The sequence below is a fragment of the Diaporthe amygdali genome, assembly GCF_026229845.1.
Source record: "Diaporthe amygdali strain CAA958 chromosome Unknown NODE_2_length_3802984_cov_64_841326, whole genome shotgun sequence".
NCBI classification, from domain to species: domain Eukaryota; kingdom Fungi; phylum Ascomycota; class Sordariomycetes; order Diaporthales; family Diaporthaceae; genus Diaporthe; species Diaporthe amygdali.
The window spans coordinates 2,620,747-2,643,770 of record NW_026517022.1 but is presented as its reverse complement, the minus strand read 5'-3'; the positions used below and the strand labels follow the sequence as shown (position 1 = coordinate 2,643,770).

General features: G+C 50.4%; 7 protein-coding genes across 7 annotated transcripts; 3 read left to right on the top strand and 4 right to left on the bottom strand.

Moving 5' to 3' along the window:
- Positions 1–560: 560 nt before the first annotated feature.
- J7T55_012156 (cytochrome P450) lies at positions 561–2,358 on the bottom strand (the record flags this gene model as incomplete). Its single annotated transcript, XM_053137014.1, has 4 exons — positions 561–732; positions 862–1,031; positions 1,125–2,225; positions 2,302–2,358. 4 exons carry the CDS (start codon positions 2,356–2,358, stop codon positions 561–563), a joined length of 1,500 nt encoding a protein of 499 aa, XP_052999957.1.
- Positions 2,359–5,656: 3,298 nt separating this feature from the next.
- On the top strand, positions 5,657–8,000 carry J7T55_012155 (uncharacterized protein; the record flags this gene model as incomplete). Its single annotated transcript, XM_053137013.1, has 3 exons — positions 5,657–6,190; positions 6,474–6,610; positions 6,773–8,000. The coding sequence occupies 3 exons, from the start codon at positions 5,657–5,659 to the stop codon at positions 7,998–8,000; spliced, it is 1,899 nt and encodes a 632-aa protein (XP_052999956.1).
- Positions 8,001–10,254: 2,254 nt separating this feature from the next.
- J7T55_012154 (uncharacterized protein) lies at positions 10,255–12,883 on the top strand (the record flags this gene model as incomplete). The annotated part of the gene is made up of 8 exons (XM_053137012.1): positions 10,255–10,638; positions 10,827–10,927; positions 10,972–10,980; positions 11,085–11,311; positions 11,489–11,560; positions 11,625–12,131; positions 12,348–12,400; positions 12,497–12,883. 8 exons carry the CDS (start codon positions 10,255–10,257, stop codon positions 12,881–12,883), a joined length of 1,740 nt encoding a protein of 579 aa, XP_052999955.1.
- A 931-nt stretch (positions 12,884–13,814) lies between these two features.
- J7T55_012153 (uncharacterized protein) lies at positions 13,815–14,825 on the bottom strand (the record flags this gene model as incomplete). Its single annotated transcript, XM_053137010.1, has 5 exons — positions 13,815–13,840; positions 13,892–14,439; positions 14,489–14,547; positions 14,601–14,704; positions 14,774–14,825. 5 exons carry the CDS (start codon positions 14,823–14,825, stop codon positions 13,815–13,817), a joined length of 789 nt encoding a protein of 262 aa, XP_052999954.1.
- Positions 14,826–15,587: 762 nt separating this feature from the next.
- Positions 15,588–16,757, top strand: J7T55_012152 (uncharacterized protein; the record flags this gene model as incomplete). Its single annotated transcript, XM_053137009.1, has 1 exon — positions 15,588–16,757. One exon carries the CDS (start codon positions 15,588–15,590, stop codon positions 16,755–16,757), a length of 1,170 nt encoding a protein of 389 aa, XP_052999953.1.
- Positions 16,758–17,301: 544 nt separating this feature from the next.
- J7T55_012151 (uncharacterized protein) lies at positions 17,302–20,424 on the bottom strand (the record flags this gene model as incomplete). The annotated part of the gene is made up of 1 exon (XM_053137008.1): positions 17,302–20,424. The coding sequence occupies one exon, from the start codon at positions 20,422–20,424 to the stop codon at positions 17,302–17,304; it is 3,123 nt and encodes a 1,040-aa protein (XP_052999952.1).
- A 1,177-nt stretch (positions 20,425–21,601) lies between these two features.
- J7T55_012150 (lysine amidinotransferase) lies at positions 21,602–22,678 on the bottom strand (the record flags this gene model as incomplete). Its single annotated transcript, XM_053137007.1, has 1 exon — positions 21,602–22,678. The coding sequence occupies one exon, from the start codon at positions 22,676–22,678 to the stop codon at positions 21,602–21,604; it is 1,077 nt and encodes a 358-aa protein (XP_052999951.1).
- Between the last annotated feature and the right edge of the window lie 346 nt (positions 22,679–23,024).

Genomic DNA, 23,024 nt, shown 5'->3' with positions numbered 1-23,024 from the left:
TAAAGCTAGTCGCGCAATATACCGTACGTTAACTTTACCGCTTACATAATCATATGTCCTTACGGTTCTATCCTCTAGAAGGCACATTTTGTCGCACATTTTGTCGCATGGTTTGTCACGCGTAAGAGCGCCGAGATAGGTCTGTCGCCCTTGATGCCAGTGGCTCGAGCATAACGGCGCGGAGCCACGGTAGCCATAAGTTAAGACTTACATGTACTCGTAGCGTTACAGGGATTCAACAAACGGAACTAGACATCGATATTAAGGAAGACAAAGTCACGGCCCCTCAGCCAGGGCACGTATATGTATAGCTGATGAATTCAAATTTGATGTTGCATTGATATGTGGGACCAGAATATGAGTTTCGCTCGTACCTCTAATTTGCTGTATGAATTCGTTATTATTAGCCACAAAGAAGCTGCTTCCAATGCCCGCCGCGTAAGTACTGACTGTATCGAACTACGTATGAATTTCGATTTGGTCCCCACCCCGTCTTTAGATGTCTTCCATACTCACCCGCGTTTCTTTCAAGAGATCAAAGTAAACACCTATCCAAAGCCCTACTCTCCTCTCATCTTGACAACGGGCGTCAATTTGAGATTCAGCTGGGGCTTATCCCACATCGCATAGGACTTCTGGTCCGCCAGCCACCTCTGACTGCTCCGATCAAGCTCGATGTCGAAGTTGTAAAGGACCCGAGCCAGTATGAGACGCGCTTCGGCAAAGGCAAGACTGGTTTTCATCAAGTCAGCAAATGACTTCTTTTTCTTCTCTTTTTTTTCTCAAACAAAACAATCATATTCCAATACATGCCATGCCATGTTCATGTGTCAGACTATAGTAGGGTGTGTCAGAACTTACTTGCGGCCAATGCAGTTGCGGGGGCCCGCGCTGAACGGCTGCATCGCATCCAGCTGATCCCCTCGCTCCTTGTTGCCGCCCTCTAACCAGCGCTCCGGAATGTACTCGAAAGGCTGACTCCAGTAGTCGCTACGGTGGTTGATAGCCCATTGCCAGACGGCGACGGTGGTCTGAATGGATTGATTTTGTTAGAACGGATGGATGATTGCATCTATCTCACTGAGGAGGAAAGGAAAGGAGAGGGAAAGAAAGTAGTGACTCACACCCTCGGGCACATACTGGCCAGCGACAGACGCACCGCCCTTGGGCACTGTCCTAGGCAGGCCAGTGGTGACGGGCGGGTAGCGTCGGAGGCCCTCGTTGAGGCAGGCAAGCATGTACGAGAGGCGACCGACAGAGACAAGATTGATCTCTTCCTCGGAGGCGAAGCTGGAGCGGACTTCTTCCACCAACTTCTTCAGCTTGTCCGGGTTGGAGACGAGGAGGAAGGTGGAACCGGTGATGAAAGTGGCCGTGGTCAGGGAGCCGGCGACCATGAGCAGGGTGGAGTTGGCAGTCAGCTGTTTGAAGCTGAGGTTAAGATTGTCCTTCTCCTTCAGCAGGCCCTCGATCAGGTCCGGGCGCTCATGGCCGAGCTCCATCCGCTGCGCCAGCTTCTCGGACATTATGTCCTGGTGCTTCTTGCCCGCGAGAAGGCCCGTGTCAAACAGAAACTGCATCGGCCCCTGGCCGACGAGAGATATGAGCGCGCGCATGGCGGCATTCTGCCAGATGGACGTGGTGATGAGCCGGATCCAGGGGTGGACGCAGTTGCCCCCAAGACAGCCAAAGGGGGAGCCGAAACCGAGGTCGCCGATAACGTCAAATGTTGTGTGCCAGAACCAGTCCCGCATGGGAACCACTGCTGTCGTGCCGTGGCATTGCTCGTGGAGCCGCTGGATGAGTAGGTTGACGTAATTGGTGATGATGGGCTCGTGCGTGCGCATGGCCTTGTCGGAGAAGCCGTGGGCGAGCTGACGTCGCAGGGCTGCGTGCCTCTCGCGCGTCTCACTGAGAAGGTCGACCGGTATCTGATTGAAGATGCGGTAGAACCAGCTGGGCTTGGAAAACTCATCCCCGTTCGAGCGATGGCCATATATGTCCTTCCATGCTTGCACGTCGATATACGCGAGCTCATCGGGGGCGATCCTCACCACAGGACCGTACTTCTCCTGCAACGTCCTGATATGGAAGGATTGGTCTCCTTTCACAAGATGCCTCGCGCGTGGGATACGGGAAATGCGGTTCAATATAGGTCCGGGAAAGTTGCGCAGCGGGTGGAGGAAAAGATTGTAGAATGATATGCTTATTGCATAGCCGACACCCTAGTCCTTTCGATTAGTCTAACTCGTAGAAAAGGAATGTCTCCAGGCTTTTAGCATGACACAAATCATCACTTACCAATATGACACTGAGTAATACCATGCCCATCGGGCTGCCTATAGATAAAGACATCATCTTCCAAAAGTTGAACAGGCGAAAGCAAAGACAGGAGCATTTCACTGCTGTCAATTAAATACTTCAGTATATCAAATCAGTCAAATGATTGCGTAGACAAGGTAATGTAGAGATCTATGTGAGCAGGATTACTATCCGTACGATGTCTAAATTACTATCCAGCCAGTGTTTGAATTACTATCCGGGCTGTTTCTCTGCTATTCACCAAGTCATGTAGATACACATGTAGCATTCATCTTATCTGCATGGGTAACATCCTTTATGCACACGTACATACAGCGTATTGAGAACACGTGCTTTGATTTCAACGAAAAGCACCCAGTCCCCCGTCCCTTCTCGTCCCTCTACGCCCCTCTCCCATGGTCTCAGACGTGAATATAGGCGCCCTGCCAGGTGTCTTTTCCCTCCACTCCTGGCACCACTGCTGCTTGAATGGCAGCCAGGGAAACCTTTTAATATAGCAGAGAAATGCCTCACGGAGGCATGGATGGCAGATCTGTACGACGACGCGAGGTTTGCCGGTAATAGAATCATTTACTGTGAACAAGCTTAAGCTCGGGTGTCCGCTTCGCAGCCACAGTGTCTTTAGAACAAATACGTAAAGGAAAATGGGAGAGCTATAATATGACTAGCCATTAGGATGACCAGCCATCAGGATGTTCAGCTATACATTAATCTCTCTGGCGTAGTGTGCGGAGACTCAAGAAAACCTGTATGCCTGTAGCCATCTCCTCTTTTGCCCACCAGTTCATAGAGAATCGACCGGAAATCCATGGAGATTGAGAGACACGACAAGGTCTCGAGTGACTTCAGCAGAAACCAAGCTGGGCCCAACTAGCACCTTGGAAACCGTCCGCTCTGCCGGGGTCATCGAGCTTGACACAAACTAACCATTGGCGCGGAGATGGCGAGGCAGGAATGGGGTTTCGCTAAAAAAAAAAAAAGGAACCCAAATCCCACGATATTTAGAGACTGAATACTGAGCTCTACAAGGCGTACGCCTTCATAAAAACAATAAACAACATCAAACCAGGTCTGCTCGACATAGTCAAGTTTTTATGGGTGCCTTCTCGTGGCATCATCGCTCCGAGCTCGTCAGGTCAAGAGACGACCCCGATCCGAGGCACGCAGGCGTCACTGCGGAGGTTCCCGTCGAAGGCCTCCAACGGATCCTTCCTGTAATGTGTTCTCCCGGTCCTGTATACGCCATATACGTCCATAATAACGTAACTGTTCCAACGCTCTTGCGTACAAGACTGGCTGCATCCATGGACCAAGGAATAGAGGGTGGAGATTGTCCAACTCGATCGAGATCGTGTGGAAATTGCTCAATCAGGCAATGTATGAGAGAGATCCAGGCTCAACGACCTTGACACATCGGCTACCAGCCACGAACTATTGATTCCGAACGCAGCAACGTGGGACGATTTGGAAGGACGTGTTAGGAAAGTCGGTAGAATCCTTCGATCGTCGCCTTCAGGCAGTGATCGGTGCAAGTGGGTGGTGTACCAAGTGTTTAATCGCGTGATGTGAGTCGCATTCCAAACCCTGTCTTTAGGGTACTAGTTACTTAGTTCTTGTATTGATATACGTGATAGATGGATGTATAATGACATATGAATACATCGCTATGAGAGACGCTTTTATACAAATAAGGCACTAAAGCAATGACGCGACTTTTGTTTTCACAGGGTTAAAAACGTACATATACGAGAATGTACGTGACTAGACACTGACGAGGTAAGAAGTAGAACCTCCTCAAGGGGACGCCCTTCCCAGATGGCGAACCTAGGATGTGATCCCTGACTTCCTCTTCTGAAACTCCTGACCGGTCCAGAATCGTGCTCTCCTGATGATCCACTACCCCCCTTGGTGGCGTGCTGCATGGAAGTATGGTTAGGATTGCTGAGAAGCTGACTGGCCCACTTTCAAACGCTCCTTGCATGGAGAATTTGAAACATATCGGGAGCTGGGCAGGGCCGAGGCTCCGCGGGAAGACTAATGCTAGTGCTAACATGGAAAAGGATTCACTCCGCTTGGTTGAAGCGTCTGTACACCACATACACATACACCCCTGCGGCTCCCCACTCCGTATACGAGAAGAGGTGCGGATGGCATACATAGCCGCCGACGAGCTTCGCGTCTCTGTCATACCATGTCATCTCCTCACCGTGACCAGGTTAAGAGGTAGGCGAAAGTTCCGTTCAGCTTCGGGCGGAAAAGGAAAACCTTACGTCCGACGTATGATTGTATACCTACACAGGCATCCTAAACGTTAAATCGAGTACACGTTTTCCTATTGGCGATTTTGGACCCACTAGGTCACGATTTGCCCACTTTGCGAACAAAAGCGACGTCGGGCGGACAAGTCACAAATTAAGGTTTGGCATTCCTGCGAACATGTATGCCTTACTGCTTGCCGGATCTTGAAGCGAGCTGTGTCAGAATGCCTGGTAGTTTGGCTCGCAAGCCGGCGGCAGAAGCCTTTAAGAGGCTTCACGACATTACATAATGACGGTCGGTGGCCAAATGAATGGTGTTCGTGTGTAACTTTAATGGTACCGGATGGTGGTATTGGGGACAAAAAGTAGCAGCAAGACAAATGTTAACCACGAAGCCTCCACATATTGTATGCAGCGTCCTGCCGACCAAAGCTATGAAGTCGGGCGGCCCACTTCCGGCCCCTAATCCGGCCCAGCTCCCCGCCATTTTGTGTGGAGACATTCCCCCTGTACTAGGCTTAATTCGAGTATGACCTAGCATGAGGTATACATACAGCTACTGTACACGTTTATTCTCACAAACGCAGTTATAGTGAGATATCCTGCAGATTCGGGCTGCCCGGGGCGGGGGATTACGCTGCCCAGCTTCCTTCTCACCTCTCAACGATACAACCGGCATGGAGTCGTCGAGACAAACTTGCTCCACGCGCGCATGTGCCACTCTTCTAAAGTTTGCATTCCCATGCATTCCCACTTCAAGGACTGAATCGTGGCAATTACTTCGGAGTAAACTGCCTTTTCTAAGAAGCTAACAGATCTGCTACCAAGCGCTGCTCGCATGAACAATGAAGGAATCGCGGGGAAGGGATGAGGAAAAACGGAGGTAAATTGCATGCGGCGGTGGTACGCAACCGCTGATCGCATCTAATTCCCATAAAAATCAGTCTCTACCATAGTGGTAGCCCTTGCCGCCGTCATATTCTGCCACAATCTCCCAAAACAGCCATCCGTGTCCTCCGCCGATGATGGACTTGCCGTGTTCGTGTAGTGATTCTGGCAAACGCATCTTTCGGACCATGGCCAGTTTTGCGGGCCACAAGAGCGTGCCATTGGATGAGATTCTCCAGCTTCACCAAAACATCCATCTTCTCGGCCCCGGCGTACGGGAATGCCTAGTCTGTTGTACCAACGACGACGTGATGGCGGCGCTGCTGGATGGGTTGGCTACCCTCTGCATACTCTATGAAGCCGCACGCGTCAAGTACTCGGAAGCAAGTGCGTCAGGGGACGTGAACTGTTCCACCCGTGTCGCGATACATCCGGCCGCCCACCCCTTCCCAGGCGATTCGACCGCACCAGCTGAAAAGACAGGCGAGGGGAACGAGCATCATGTACACCCCACACCCAAATCAGTACCCAATGCTATACCGCCAGTGGTTCTTGGGAGGGTTGAACTCACGGATACCGAAGCACATTTAGTTGCTGCCACACTCATCAAGCAAGGGCTCTCCCAAATCCGCTCACACCTCCGAGATCTACAACAACACATGACAAAGTGTCTAATGGCCGACAAGATGACACGCAGCAGTTACGATATATACAAAAGAAGGGTGGGTGAAATATCAAGGAGTATCTACTCGTCGCTGGCTGTACCAACAATTCCTGTTGGTTGGCTGGAGGAGTAAGCTTGCAGGATGTCCTGTAGACAGCTCTAGCTACTAGCAGCGCTGTGGGACTACCACGCAAGGCGCCGGGTTATTATGGTGCATGATGGAGTGTTATTGGTACCTACCTTAAGCAAGATGTATACACCTATATACTGTATATAAAAAAGAGGTTTGGCCCTGGGCCATCTTTGCCAAGTTTTCTTTCAGAACCTATCCCCATCTAAAGCTGCGTGCCATATTGTTGCCGCGCCCCACCTTCTATCTCTTCCCAGACAACATTGCAATACAGAAACAAATTTCGATGTCGCCCGTGACAGACCGGATACGGAACTGTTGCGACCAGTGCGCCCATTCCAAGATCAGGTGCGATAGCAAACGGCCAATCTGCCTTAACTGCCGTCGCCGCGACCGCTCCTGCACATATAGCTATGTTCGGCAATCTGGTCGCCCACGTCGTGTTAGATCGACCCACGGTGATGGAGTCGATAATCAAGAACCCGTTGGAAGAACTAGTGACAATGGCAGATCCACCGGAGCCGGCCAGGATCGTCCTTCATCGACTACTGCGGCATTATCCTCATCGCCTGTTATGAGAGTAGCCCCAGCCCTTCCCGGCGAGTCCAACCGTGATCAATCACAGACGATACTTGATGGAGAAGTTTCGCACTATGTTGATCATGATCACCACACCGACGTTCCTGGAGCTGGCTTGGCACTGGATGATACGATTGTGGATTTTCTGGACTCGCTGGCCAATCCGCATTTGCAGCATCCCCTATCAGCAGATCACTTGGCTTCGGCGCCGGACATACCCATGGATATCAACAATGCAATTTACAACCAGACACATGAGGATGTTTTCATGAGCATCGAGCAGTCCCTGACGATGACTGACCTGAGCACTCCATTATCATCCCCGCCCGCTGACAGCTCTCAACTTGAACAAGGGCTGTCGGGCCTCCTCGACGATTCCAGGATAAGCAGAATTGTGGATGGTATGATAAACTCCCCATTACAGGAGAGATGTCTCGCATGCGCCACAGATTTACGCGACCAGTGTTTACATGCTACCGCCCATGGCGGCTCGGCCGACGACAAGCTGTGTCGATGTCCTACGATGCTGAACAAGTTATATCTTGTTGTCATGGACCCTAAGCTATCTCAGCCCACCAGACTGCTGCCCTTGGACTTGATCCTCTTTCTGGAACAGGCTCTGCAGAATACTGTTGAGATGATGAAGCAATGCACGGTCTGTGGCAGCTCAATTCTCTCCTCGGCAAATGGAATTACACTGTGCATGGCCGCGAATTGGATAGTCAACAGCATCCAGATAGCGCTGGAGAGCGAACTTGACACGTTTACAAGTAGGATGTCGTCGCATTCATTATGGGGCTGCCCTGAGCGCCACACCATAGAGGTGGGCGCGGCGAGGGAGCACCATCATGGCAATGCTACAAAGGCTGCTGCTGTGCCGCCGTCCCTGGACCCTCGCAACTCCTTGAGGATTGGGATATGGAGCGCATCGAGCGAGGCATGGGCTTTATGCGTATCTGCCATTCTAGCAAAACGAATCAAGAGAATACAACAAATGCTCTCTGCGGTAGGCGGAAATAGGATGGAGGTCGCGGAGATGGCCAACAACACGACAACAGTCAGGGCAAAATACGAGATGGCAAAAGACATACGCACCAAGACGGATTTACTATTGGGCATGGTTAGAACCTGGGTGTATGAATGCCACCGGCGATATTGATCCCCCTTTGTGCAACGGTCCATCGAGGCTGAGAGCCCTCATCGTCAAGAGGTCTGGAAATAAAGGGATAAAAGTATATCGAGTTGTACCAATTAAGCTTCGCTGGGGGTTGTTACGGGGGTGTGTACAGACCTCCAAGAGTGCTTGCCGCCCAGTGTTACGAACATGACTTCTGTGGGCCCGAAATCGCGGCAGAACAGGAAGGAAAGCCACACCACCCCCTCAAGGAAGTATTTTCTAGTTACTCTAGAGACGGTCGTTACCTCAGTAATTAATCTAAACATTTATCTTGCCCATAGGTGAGGCAAACGCCTTGACGGACTACTTCAGTCTTCAGTAATTCTCCGTACTTTTTTCCAAGCTCAGTACGTGTTGTCCTATAGTTCTGTGCGAATAGCAGACCCTGTTAATATAAGCCCAACACCAGCTCTTGTCTGTACGGGTTTGCTTTAGTAACAACATTTGTCACACCTGGTTCGCCACCTGTGCAATCTACTCCCTTGTCGAGTGTTGTTGTAATTCAAACTCTCATTCGCCAACCTCTCGCCGGAGGACAAAAGGGGAAATGATGGACTTTGTAGTGTGTACTTGGGTCCTGGAACAGTCCAGACTGGGAGGAGCATTGCAACGTTGTACTATACATTCCGTCAATCCGGATGCTCAGGGTCACTGGGTTACAAGCTCTCGGAGGCGGCGGCTGAGGAAGCTTGGTTTACGAGGACACAAAGGTGGCCAGCAAATAGGCTCGAGATGTGAAGCCGATGCCTGCCTCGGTACATTATGAGAACCTGCAATATGGGACCCACCCCGTGCGCAATGCGCAACGGATAGCCTTTCCCCGCGTCGTATTCTCCTTGTTTTGGACATGGTGCCCTGTAATGGTGGCCGCTGGTCCTGACTCAGCTTACCGCAGTGAGTGGAGAATAAGGTAGATGTGAGGCGCCACTGTAATGTAGTAGCTCTCGGTGAGGCATGGAGAAACGGGGGGAGGGCGCTTAAACTGGATATCAGACTGCGGCACAACCGAAAAGAAGCGTCAAAAAAGGTGCTTTGAAGGCTGGGCGTCGCTGCGTACCTAGGTAGAGCTGTGCCACTGCCAGGGCCTGCAGGTGAGCATTCGTCGACGCGCGGTGCCGAGACAATCTCACGAGGACTAGGACTAGATTACTGCTGGGCATCATCACATCAGCATTCGAAGTGGCGGGGATGCAGTATTCTTGCTTGTAATTATTCCTACTTGTGACGAACCAATTTATGCGGTTTCATGGGCTCTGATGCAGGCGTACATTGTTGGCGTTGTCTTTATGGGCCGTCAGACACAAGCCATGATGGTGACCGTCACGTCATCTGCCTAGCCGACTCACAATGTCGACCTGTCGAACGCAGCGCCTTCGCTTCCCCCCCCCCCCCCCCAATACACTATCCACACCTTTGTCTGGATCCTCGGTCCTCTTCTAGGTATATGAGCAAGCCAAGAAGCACGCACTGATCCGAATGGGAAAGAAGATTTCAAGTTTGCTTGCTCTAGTTACCCAAAGTGTTGGCACAAATTACGAGGAAGCTGTCAAGGAATAATGTACGATCTGATGTGGTAGAAATGTCTCCTAGATCGTATTAGATTCTGGGGCTGAAAGGCGGTGAGAGAGTCCTTTGAGTTTCTAGTGGACATGCTCTGCGTAGTACACGCTGCCGTTAGCAAGGGCGTTGGTGGGAGTGTTGCTGATGGGCTACAAGAAGGCATCGGTAAAATTGTTTGTCGTGCATGATGGTCACGGTATGGGCGATGTACATATGTACATGTATATATGTCTCAGCCTAGAACGCTATTAGGTTCTCAGGGGTAGTAAGTACAATTACCGTGCTGTACGTATATGTATTTCCACGGGTAGGAGCGGAGGCCAAGCCCGAGCCCGAGAGTTTGTTGGCATCCGGCTGAGAAGGTGGGGAAAAGATCCTTGGAGTCTTGGACTAAAAGGGTAGGTGTCACAGATATTGAAAATGACAAGGGAGATGATCAAAACAATGAAAGCCATTAGGTCGCTGCTGGAGCAGTGCAGCGAGAGACCTGAATAGCCGACGGGCCTGGCCCCAACACCTTGGAGAGGAATGTCAAGGTCGGAGTAACCTCGTTCCGGGCCTCCAATCACCCCCAACCTGACTTGACCCGTGAACCCATTTGTTTGTTTGCCTCGTTAGGTGAATTTACAACACCGTACCCGTGGACGAAGAACGACAACAATTACATCCAACAAAGATGACAAGAGAATCAGAATCACACTCAAAGTCGGCAGATGATCGATCTTCGTCGTCTCCGACTTTGCTTCGGGAGAAAACACAACCAAGTCAAGCAGAAGCGGCAGAAGGGGGACCAGAGACAGCCATGATTGCACCCAAAACGGGAGGTCAAGACCCCGAGAAAGCCGTGAATACCTACGACAGCGTTCCAGAAGAAAATCTGGGGACGACCGCTCCGAAAACCACTGCAGTTTCACCAGAAATCGCTGCGAATCCTACTTCGAGGGGCAACTTCGACGAGGAAGATAAGGAGTATATCAGCGGATACAAGCTCTACGTCGCCCTCTTTGGCATTATCTCTGTTTTCTTCCTGGTTCTTTTAGATTTCAGCATTACCGCTACGGTAAGTACGGGAAGCCTAGAGAATCACTTCGCGCCTGGGGTCCTTCATCGTTCCGCCGATGACGACCATGATGGACCTATGCTGGCCGAACAGCTGACGACCGTATCTCCTCGATTTCGTGGTTCAGGCTATCCCGTACATTACGAGTGATTTTCACAGGTTGCAAGAGTGCGTATTTGCAAGAACAGTTCCTTTCCCTACTTCCCCATATCGAATCCTTGTCGAGAGCCAAAAGTCTTTCAGGCGACTCTGCCCAACACCAGATCATCGACTCGATGATCCTCGAACAGTATGGTCACCAAGTCTCTGCTTGCTAACATTATGATTGAACAGTATCGGATGGTACGGAAGTGCCTATGTACTGTCGAGGTAGCTATCTTTCTCAGTGACCCAAAGTGCAACAACAATGTTTAGCAGAACTGAGACTGATTTAATCTTGATACAAGCGCGGCTTTACAACCTCTTACCGGAAAACTCTACACCTACCTCAGCGCGAAGAAGACGTTCTTATTCTTCTCCATAATCTTCGAGATTGGCTCTCTGCTTTGCGCTGTCTCGACCTCCTCGTTGTTCTTCATCTTTGGTCGCACCGTCGCCGGACTGGGAAGCTCGGGCTTGGAAAATGGCGCCTTGACCCTCATCGCAGGAGCGGTGCCTCTGAACAAGAGGCCCTGTAAGTCGCAGACGGCATAGCTCAACCTCCCACCATCACCTTTGGAATCATCGTTCCTGCCTGGCGACTTCAAACTAATTATTTGTTGTCTCATGTAGTCTACTATGGAGTAGTATTTGCAGGTCAGCAAACATGATCGAGTTTAACAAAATATCGCAAGCTGACGATAGACTCAAGTCTGTCAGACGGGTATAGTTGTCGGGCCGCTGATCGGTGGCGCCTTGACGCAATACGTGAGCTGGCGATGGTGTGAGTAGCTACTTTCACCCTAGCATTTCTGCGCACTTTCCACTTCTCAGCTCACAATTTGCAGGTTTCTACATCAACCTCCCCATCGGCGCGGTATCCGGCCTGTTTCTGTTGTTCACGCACATCCCAGACGAGACGCTCAAACCACCCTTCTCGTTCGCCCTCCTCCGCAGCATCGTTCCAGAGCTTGATCTAACAGGCTTTGCGCTGTTCGCCCCGACCACCATCATGTTCCTTCTCGCGCTGGAATGGGGATCCTCTGAGTACGGGTGGAGCTCGCCCACCGTCATAGGCTTATTCGCCGGCTCTGGCGCGACCTTGATCTTGTTCTTACTCTGGGAATGGCGCGTAGGCGAGAGGGCCCTCATACCCTTTCACCAACTGAAGCGACGGATCATATGGGCAAGTATCATACAGAACACAACCCTGTTCGTCAACAACTTCGTCGGGGTTAACTACGTCCCCATCTACTTCCAAGCTGTCAGGGGCGTCGGTCCCTCGCTAAGCGGTGTTTACACACTGCCCTCAATCCTGATGCAGTTGCTGTCCCTAATCATCACTGGAGCGCTTGGTAAGTCGAGCCCACCTCTTTTCTGAGCTTTGCATGGCATATGGCGCCATCTTTGATCCCACGGTCGATGAAGGAGGGAGAACTTCGAAGCTGACTCAGGATCCATATTAGTTCGAAGGCTCGGTTATTACATCCCGTTCAGCATTCTTGCAGGAGCAACAACTGCCGTTGCTTGCGGTCTAATATCGACTTGGAATCCGCATACTTCCACAGCAGCTTGGATCGGACATCAGATATTATTCGGTTTGCGTGGGATGGGACTACAGATGGTAAGTCTTTCCCCCCAAATTCGCCAACCATCCATCTCGGAGTGGGCGCCGGCTGCATCAACTCTTGCTGATTGGAGCAAAATCAATATGTTATAGGCTGTGATTTCGATACAGAATGCCGTCACGCCAGCCCAGAGCCCGACCGTGATCGCCTTCAGTGTATTCATGGAGAACCTGGTGGCGTCCATCTTCACCATTGTGGGCAACGCCATCTTTACGCAGACCCTGACACGGCGAGTCTCGGTCCTGGCACCATCAGTGAGCCCCAAGGCGGCGCTCGCAGTGGGTGGAGGCGCGGAGGCCGTGCGGGCCCTGCTGCCCCCCGGGAGTCCGGAGCTCTCCGGGTTGCTGCTCGCATTCTCGGACAGCGTCAACGCCGTCTTCTACCTGTTGGCGGCGCTCGCCGGCGTATCTTTCATTGCGGCGTGGGGGATGGGCTGGGTGGATACACGAAAGAAGGCACCGCCGGAGACTGAGACATAGGCCATAGTAAGGAAATTTGGTCGTCATGTACTCTCTCAACAAGGATGGCCAATCATTGATGATTAGATCAACTTTGAATAGAGTGCAAGAATCTACATGAAGAACTCATAGCAGTTTTACAGGTACTTTTAAGACTGCCATTTCCTCTGTGATATGCGGTCAACTTTCACATACACTATTGGAACGACACCGCCAATTCTCAAAAGTCGCAAGGCGTCATTGCCGAACCCCCTGTAGCTTACTGAATTCCCCGTAAAAAGGGTCATCCAGCATGAGAGGCTATCTCGAGGGAGGCTATCCCAAGGAAGGTTATCCCAAAAGAATCCAGTCATAGCAGCATTGGCGAAAGCAATTGAACGGCAATAAGATGGTATTTGTCGAGATGTAAGTCTTTACAGAGCCCGTGACTACGTGAGCAGTGACTGGTAGACCATTCGAGGCCGTGTCGAATTTGAATGCTTCAATTTCTACCGTGGGGTCGGAGTCTGATTCCAATGCCATTTCGGGCCTGAAAAGGGCTCAAATGAAGTTCTTAATTCGAGGAGAAAGCCGAAATGTTCTCTGTTTCATCTTCTCAGAGCCCTCTGTCTCGCGGCGGCACTTAATTTGGAGACTTATGGGCCACCCATGTGGATCATCGAGGTTGGCATAGTGACGATCATCTGTTGTCCACTCCACAGGAATACCCGGTTGTGTTACCAAAAAAACATAGAAGTATCCCGCGGATGGAGGGAAAACACGGAAATACGGGTTGGCTGGTGGAATGCCAATGATAAGGGCTTCCCGAACGTATGACCATCTGCTACATATGTATGCAAAAGTATCTTACGGACATGAAGTCTAACCTCAATGCTATTTCCACCCATTAGATACTTTATGAGAGTGCCAGAGTATTTGCATTACCAATGCTGGCAATGCATTGTCAATAAGATCATCTCTCGATGAACGATTTCACATCTGCGACAACGTTAGCTTGCGTTTCAGCCGAATGCCAAATATTCTTCTTACCACTGAGCCATTTCATGTACTCTCTCTGCTCCTTGAAGTCAATGTACTCGGGCACCCATTGCGCTAGCGTAGTGTTGATCCCCCTTTCTCGCAAATAATTTTCCATCAAACGCTGTAGATCCTCGTCCAGGTTTCCATATACAGGACCAGTGTATGCGGTCATGCACGTGTAGTCATGCTTTACTGTCTTGACATTAGCCCGTTCCTTCTTCGAGTAGTAGTATATTCTTGAGATCTGTATATCCCCATCGTCGGCAAAAACATCAAAAGCAAGAGTGTCATCCACACCCTCTTTCTCGATGATGATGTTGATGGGTACGGGATAGCTCTTGGCTCCTTCGTTGTCCATGAGGTCTTTGCCGTCTGCTGGGGCAACACCGTGTTCGGGCGCCTTTTTACCCCCTTGTTTGGTTGCATTATTGGTCTGTGTGCCGCTTGCTTGGGAGTCATGAAGAACATCAATGTCGTGCATAGGTAGATCTTGGAAATAGTCATCAGGGACGGTCACGAGGTCGTTGAGAGCCGAGATGGAAAAAGCTGCATTGATTCTAAGAGCCACTTAGTGATGTCCTGGATTGCTTCTGAGGGATTACTTACGTCTCGTGACCAAAATTGCGAGTCAATCTCACTTCCTGTTCTCCTTTTACGTCTTTCAACTGTAGCGCAATGAGCATATGAGAAGGGGCCCTGACTGATTTTCAAGACAAACCTGGAAGGGGCTGGTGTCTAAAAACTCTTTCAGATGGGCAGGCAAGACACCTGAACCGGAGCTGTTCTCTCTTTCCGACTGAAGCTCCTGAAACAGCCTTGCGACTAGCTCCCCATCAACTTTGTACTGTCAGAATGGGATCCGTGCTTTAAAAAAGTGGCCGAACAACGTACTATTGCCCTCATTTCCAGCCTGGAGCTTGCGAGGGGCCGTAGAAGACTGCATACTCTGGTTCACGTATGCTATGCTAGACTCCCTGTCTGGTTTTCTTGAAACGACAACGACTTGTGGAGAGCTATGAAAGCGCAACCCTGGTTGATTTCGAGGAAAAGGAACAGGTGGGTCAATTCAATTAACTAGGCAAGGTCTGGTTCAAGCTCCCCAAGAAAGCATACGGCGATGAACAAATGCAGTAAGACGTGCAGGGGCAAAGCTGCTAAATAGGAAAAAATGGAAGAGAATTTCCCGACCACCCCCTGTGCACTGGATTATCCACCCGATCATTCCCTGTACACACTATGTGTACATGTACTATACACATCGAAGCTATGCTCACCTAGTGCCCTTTTTGAGCGAGGCGTTTTCAGACGTAGTGAGGTGTGAGATGTGACTTGTGAGACAAGAGCTGACCAATTGAAGCCAGCAAAGGACGTTACATTGTGTAACGATGAGTATGAAAAGTGCCAACAGTCCAATTGCTTGTGCTGGAGCAGACACGAGCTTGATGGTGTCGGAGTGATCGGGAGGATTATTTAGTGAACGGGTGAGGATCGGGAGAATGTTTTAGTTGTAGTGAGCGGGGCGAGCCTGGCGTTGATCGGGAGGTTTATTTATTGTTAGTGTGCGGAGGGTGATCGGGAGAATCCCTCCTAGATGTATTATGAGTCGTAGATTCCCTTCAAATACAAGCCGAGAATAAAATCACCGTCAACTCCCGGCATCTAAATGTTTGTCAATCGCAATGAACATTCAGAACAACTAGCATCAATGGCACGTTTAGCAAACTCGCTGATTCGGGCTGCAAGAGTTGAACACCCATACCTCCCACTTCTCTTACAGGCATGTCGCGATTTGTCGGCAGCTCGGGATGAGTTACGACAGCTCCGCGAGTACTTGGCCGACCAGCGTAGGATCTCTCAAGTGCAAGTCCGAGGAAGGAAACGGCGAGTCCAGTCCAAGGATCAGCTGAAACCTCGAAGGCGCCGCTTAGCAGCTCGCAGCTCGGTTAGACCTCAGCGTCTTCTCGATCTTTGCCGACAACGAGCTCTAGGCAAACCTCTACCATATATTCGAGGCAGCCAACCCTTTGGAAGTCTAGAGATCCTATGCGAGAAACGGGTTCTCATACCAAGGCAAACAACGGCAAATTACACACTCAGAATTGCGGAGCTGTTAACGCGCCGTTTGGAACATGTGAAGGCTCAGTTACCAGATGACAAGAGCACTTTCTCCGTCCTCGACCTTTGCACGGGCTCAGGATGCATTCCGCTCCTGCTCCATGCCCTTCTAGCGCCGCATTTTCCACACTTGAGAATCATAGGGATGGAACTTTCTGAACACGCCCTGAAGCTTGCGAAGAAGAATCTGGCCTGGAATTTGCGTTTGGGAAATCTTGGAGCTCGAGCGGCGAATGAAGTCACATTTATGAAGCACAACATACTGGACAAGTTCCCGGCCGAGCTTGGAGAGTTTGACCTGGTGATATCCAACCCTCCGTACGCCACACCCCAAGAGTATCACTCCTCAGCGATATCCAAGTCCGTGCGATGCTATGAGCCGGTCGAAGCTCTAGTACCCGACGAGAATCCGGATCCAGATAGTGTGTCAGGACACACCTATTTCACTGCGATCGATTCGATTGCCCGCAGCACTCGTGCCAAAGCAGTTATTTGTGAGATGGGGCTCGAAGAGCAGTTTGCACATGTATGCAGCGAACTCAGTGTTTCACCGTATTGGTGCAAAGTGGAAGTCTGGCGTGATCAGGTCTATTCAGGTCTTCTTGGGGGAGAGCCACAAAGACAGCGAGTTATACTCGACGACGCCCGTGGCCTGAAAGTGGAGTCCGACGCACTAGGTATCGGCCTTTACCGCGTGGCTGTTGGCATCAATGAAGATTGGAAATGGCTCAACGAATTGCCAGATTCTATCCGGGGATAATGGAATGACCCGGACGGACATGTTGATTGAAATAGTAAACGTGTCTGCCGTTTGGCATTAGGTCTCCGTATATCGACAGGAACGCATGGAACTCTTTTGATGCAGCATGTTTCCATAGGCGGTCACTACTTAGTGCTTATGGCAGATGCTGGCACCTACCTGTTCCTCCAGCGAAGTATCCGAGTCTAGGTCCTTTGATGTCTGTGACGTGGTTCTCTGTGACTTGTCAGAAAACTGGCGATGGCCTCCAACTGATGCGAAAATTCCAGCGCAGGACCGGTTGTGGATAGCCCAATGGTGCTGCAAGTACAATGAGGAGAAACTGGTGAAACTTGCTATTTTTTGTTTCTCTTCGCTGAAGGGGGGGAAACGCTTACAACGCATACCCGGTGTCACCTGACTACATCTGCTCACGAAAACAACTGATCATGCGTCCTCAGAAAGCCATACTAAAAGATCATTTGATAATCTAGAGAATTTGTTTGGAGGGCTGCACATTTAAACGAAGGGGGTATCTGAGATGATGGCGGTTGCCCTGCCTTAACTACGGTGACAGGGACGATATCCGTTCTGCCATCTCGTGTACTTCCAGAAAAAATACATCCCGTACAGTGATTGCAAGACCGTATTTTCGAGCTTCTAGTACTACCTTCATAGCTGAAATCGAATCTCCGCCAATGTCAAAGAACCGATCGTTTGGCCCGATCGTTCTGGGCTCAATACGAAGAGCATCTCCCCAAATCTGGCGTACTTGGCCCTCGTGCTCCGATAGCATCTTGTCTTCCGAGATAGGCATGCCTTGTCTCATACTCCTTTGTATTTGTTTCTCAAGTGCTCTGCGATCGATTTTGCAGTTATTGTTGAGCGGCATTCTGTCCAGGACCTTGATCACACGAGGAACCATATAAGAGGAGAGCCTCGTCCGAAGTAGCTCAAGTAGTTCGTTTTCAGCCTTGTCGTTCATGTTTTGTTGCATTGGCTGGCTGCAAAACATGTCAAGAGAGGTTGTTCGGTCAACTTCTGGCGGAAATTGAAACATAACTCTTGTTTTGTCGTCAGTCGGAGGATCATGGTAGAAGACGGCAGTCAAGGCTCCACGCTGTAATGACTGCAGCGTCCAACTAACTTCCACTCGGCGACCTGCATGCCTTGCTAAGTCCACCAAATCATGAACAGACAGTGAACTCTTGTGTTCAGCAATACGGTCGTGTGACATCCAGCCCCTTGGATTGGTGGCTTCCTCACCTCCACCTTCAAGCAGCTGGAGAAAGCGTTGTCCACGCACCGACCTGCTGTACGGAATATTGGTGACAGGTATAATTGCGCTTTCTGAAGCCATTCTCAAAAGGGTCAATAGTGATTGACGATCAAACCCTTGTTCTTCGAAGTCGACCCATTCGACCGGGTTAACCTGTCGAATGTGAAGCTGCGTGTCTTCGGAACGGACATGAATAACAGCGGTGTAACGTAAAGGTCCTAATCTATTCCCGGCGTCAGTCTCGTTGGGTATTATCTCGACGTGGGAAATCTCTCCCGGGAACCTGTCGAGTAGGCTGGTAAAAAACGCTGGGTTGACGAGGAGCATAGAACCATCTAGCTTGATCTCGGCTATGCTTCGGATATTGTCGTGGCTAATAGTTTCGCCGAAAAGTCGGATTGCCCCTTCAACAAGCGACTCTCGATATAGGACGTTCGAGTGTACATGTCCGAACACGATTGTCTTGACACCTTCTAGCTTCAGAGCTTCCCTGACAACGTTGAGAAGATAGGCCTGGCTTGGAAAGAAGTGAATGATGGAGTTCAGAACAACAAGACCTGAAGATATCGCGAGGCATTGTGGTCCTAGGTCTGATGGAGCTGCCTTGAATACTGTGGCAGTCTTTTCCACGGCAGGCGTTGAATCGATGATTTTTTTGATGAAATTGACTGCGCCCTCGTGTGGTGTATGGTCTGTGGTATTAGTGGATGCCGCTGTGGGCAGGCTAAAGAGGACAAACTCAGAGCGAGTCCATCTCTCAGGAAGGCGGCTAGCATCCCAATTATTGGCCATTGGATCGATCATACCAGCCAGCCATCCAGTTACTTGCTTCGCATCTCTTTCGCTGACGTCATACATGCTCTCCCAGCTCGTGAAGGTTCTTCTAGGTGTTTCGCAATGGCCGCAATGGATAGATGTTGATTCGCCTGTGAGTCGTCTTTCCCACTGTTCCAGCGGAAACGACGCCTGAAATGCAGCTCCATTGTCGTGAACAGTGATGAATGCAGTAATCCACTCACTCTCATTATCTTCGTCTCTATGCACCACCGCAATAGCATCATCCACGCCGGCGTGTCCGCGCAGGACATGTTCTATTTCACCAAGCTCGATCCGCTGGCCCCGTATCTTGATTTGAGTATCCTTGCGGCCGGCAAAGATCAAGCTGCCATCCTCGCGATACCGTACCAAATCCCCAGTTTTGTAGAGACGTCCATGTCTTCCTGGCCGACCGACTGCACCGGCAAGTAGCCAGACGGGATCCGCGATGAATGATGCCGCTGTTCGTTCTGAATCGTGAAGATATCCGAGACCAACAAGCGGCCCCTCGAGAAGTAGCTCGCCCACAGCGCCAAGCGGGACTAGTGATTGGTGATTCTCCGGATCCACGAGCCAAGTTACAAGACCAGCTCCTTTTCCCAAGTGCACTGCGTCCTCGGGCGTCTTGGCGTCGTAGTTGATTGTGCTCGTCGGTGTACATTCGCATGGCCCATAGAAGCTCATAACTCTTACTGAATCCCACCATCGGCTCACATCTCGTACTTGTAAGGCCTCGCCCCCAAGAATAACAGTCTCCAGAGAAGGTACCAGATGTGGTGATAGGAGTGCCGCAACGGAAGGAGTTAAATCAACTGTATTCGCATTCAAGGATACGATGCTCTGAATCAAATTATCGCGTCGATCGTTTTCACTGGGGACACAGATACAGCCACCAGCCACCAGAGTTGTAAAAAAGATTCCGATAGAGGCATCGAAGCTATACGAGGAAAAGTCGTAAAACCTCGTCGTGGCTGTGAATCCCATCCGTTGATGCTGATGATGGAGAGCCGAAGCGAGATTTCGATGCGATATGAGTGCTCCCTTTGGCTCCCCAGTGCTTCCTGAAGTGAAAGCAATATAAACGACAGAAGAAGAGTCTGGAATCAACATGGATGAATCTATCTGATTGTGGGAACTGTCGAACAATTGTGAGGATAGAATGATCGACTTTGGAGTCAGCCGTGAGCTCAAATCGCTCTGTGTGAGTGAAGAGACAATTAGATTTGCCCCCACCTGCTTGACTATGCTCCGAAGACGGTGTTCTGGCTGGTGAGGGTCAATCAACACGAAGCCTGCACCAGCTTTGAGCACGCCGAGCATAGCGACCGCTGTCCACATGGATTTTTCGAAGCATAACGGTACGATCGAAGCAGTATCAGGGCCAATTCCTAGACCAACCAGCCGACTGGCCAAATTCGTGGCAAGCCGGCCGAGCTCAGCATATGTCAGTGCACCATCCCAGGCACTAATTGCGGGTGCATCCGGCTGTGCGTCTATGCGCTCTTGAATGATGACATGGACACATTGATCCACACGTGCTGGCACCAGCTCATTCCACTGCCAGATCTGGGCCAGGTCACTAGGACTGGCCATTTTCGTAAACCCGCTGAAATAGTCGCTACAACGGTATAGCTGGTCAAACAAAAGGTTGAAACGGGCTCCTTTCTGAAGCCGGACAGAGGACAAAAAGGATAGCTGCAATACTTCTTATAGCAAATAAGCGAGCAGGGGGGAATCGTAGAAAGCACAATGTCTACTGATTCTAGCTATTTCTGAAAAGGCGTCCGGTGCTCCTTAGTAATATAGACGAAAGGAAGAAAAAACCGCTCCACAATAGCTGTCCAATTATCCCACACTTTTTTTTAGCGACCCGAATGGAATATGAGAATCCCATGGCGCATCGGGATATTAATCTGCCTAACTCGAGGACATAACCGCCCGGCCAATTTTGACGAGCATTAATAAGTCAGTGACAAACGACACCTCATGGACACAACATGGCTGATGTCCTACATGCGATCGAAAACGGTTTGCTGTGTACTTCGAGGGAGACAATTTTAAGCCAAAATGACCTAGAAGAGTCTCGAAGTAGGTATTCTACCGCCATAGGTGATGCGTCGAATATCAACGCAAAAAGGTTAACCATTTTCTGAACAAAAATAAATTTGTCCGAAAGGAATTTCTTGAGCTTTCACCAAGACTATTGTAACGGTATATGCGTTTTCCTCCTTGGCCTCCTTTTCTGGTTGGGCGCGATTTCTGAGTACCAATTCTGATAGCCAGTGAGTGCAAGACGACTATATCATCAGGCTGAAAGGATTTCCATAAGTCTAGATAACGCCTCCTTGCTCACGGAGAGAACAGTGTACAAGACAGAGCTTGAAAGCGTTGACTTTTTCCCTTTGTCGTATTTACAAAACCACCCGATCTCCAATAAACGGGCAATTCTCCAACACCCGTCCCCACAAGATCGGCAAGTTTCACTCCACCCAATGAGTATCGCCTTCGCAAGCTTTATAGTTTGCAGGGCATGCAAGGGAGCAATCAAACCATGAGTCAGAGGACAAGGTCGCCATTGCGAGGTACCCGTCCGCTGAATCGCCTGCTTACAACAGTGTATTCTTTCCGGGAAATATACTGCAAACATCGTGACTGTTATTGAAAATACTTCAGAATACCTTCAAGGACAATTTTGAGAGCTAGAGAACTGGAGTTCAGAATTGCGGCCATGAGATCTGCTCCCCCTCCCAAGTCAGAATCCTGCCGCCTCCTACTCCTGTGCGCCAGATCTAACAAGATCGACGGTAGCGCAATGGAATGACCCACCAATGCTGTTGACATGTGCAAAAGGGATCATGATTGGCTCCATGCCCAGCGTTTTGAGCCATGCTGCGAATTCCTTATCGTTCGCCTCAACTAGCACACGCTTCTCATCCAGACTAAGAGCATTCAGGAACAGCCAGGGACTGCACATGTACATCGGTGGGCTCGGGGGTTGACGGGGCTTCGGCACTATTGGGCAAGCGAGCAGCTCCCAGTCGCGGAACACCTCATGTTGCCTCAGTTCATGCTCGGTTACGCGCTCCGGGTGATATACCATAAGACCTTTGCGTAAGGGTAGGAGAGTGGCATCAATATGCATGGCATGCTCGTCCGTTGTCTTCAGAATCTCGACTTTGTAACCCTCTGGGACCACGGCCCGTAGATATTCCACTCCTCTGCGATTCGTAACATGGCTCAGCTGGCCGATAACGACCTTGCCGAAGCGCATAAAGTCTGCCGCGTCAAAGGCGGGCCTTGAGTTATTGATGGACCAGTGGGAGGCGGAACCATTGCCTCTGGTCGTGCTCTTGCCTAGCTTGCCGTGATATAGGGTGTCATCGCCAGTAATCAATGGTGCTCGACAAATGGTAGCGCCTAAGTCGCTGCTTCCCAACTCAGACAGAATGTCAGAGTAAGCCAAGGTGATTTCATGGCGACGACAACGCCAGGCAAATGGCGCCTCGATTAGTGCAGTTCCCACTGTCATCAGACCGTCTCGGGGCATAGCGCCAGTGTAGCCTTGCACTTTGAGCCAATTGACCTTGTTGGGACGGTACACGCGGACTCCTTCCCTTTGCAAGATGTGTGCCAAGTTGTCAAGCTCCGCCTGTGCCCTAGCGAGGATATCAGGGGGAAAAGGGCTCGAGGGCTTAAAGTACGGCAGGTGCTCTGGGGGCATGGTTGCTGCCATCATATGATCCGGCTCGGATGGGAAAGCAGAGTTTTCTGCCCTACCGACAATGACAGATCGAAGCGGCGACCATTCATCTTCGGCTGAGATCAGAGGAGGCTCAGGTGTAGACATATTGAGATTCCAACAATGTTTTCGTGTAGATAAGCAGTGATATGGCTGGGTGATGATGAGGACCCGAACCGAAAGACGGCGAAAGAAATCAACATGTAGATTTTATATTTACTGGCCTTCTTTGAGCGAATGATGCGACTCCCTCCTTCACAGCGATCTTGTAGCAAGTCCGAAGTCGCAATGGAATCCCCCGAAGACAAATTTTAGCCCTTGTAAATTAACCGATAAAAACGTATGTTCCGGGTAGAAGAAAGAGAATCTACCGACATGAATGGGTGGCATATAACGAGATCTGTCCCATGGATATTTACCGCATACACGTGGCCCCTGTCGACGACCTACAAAT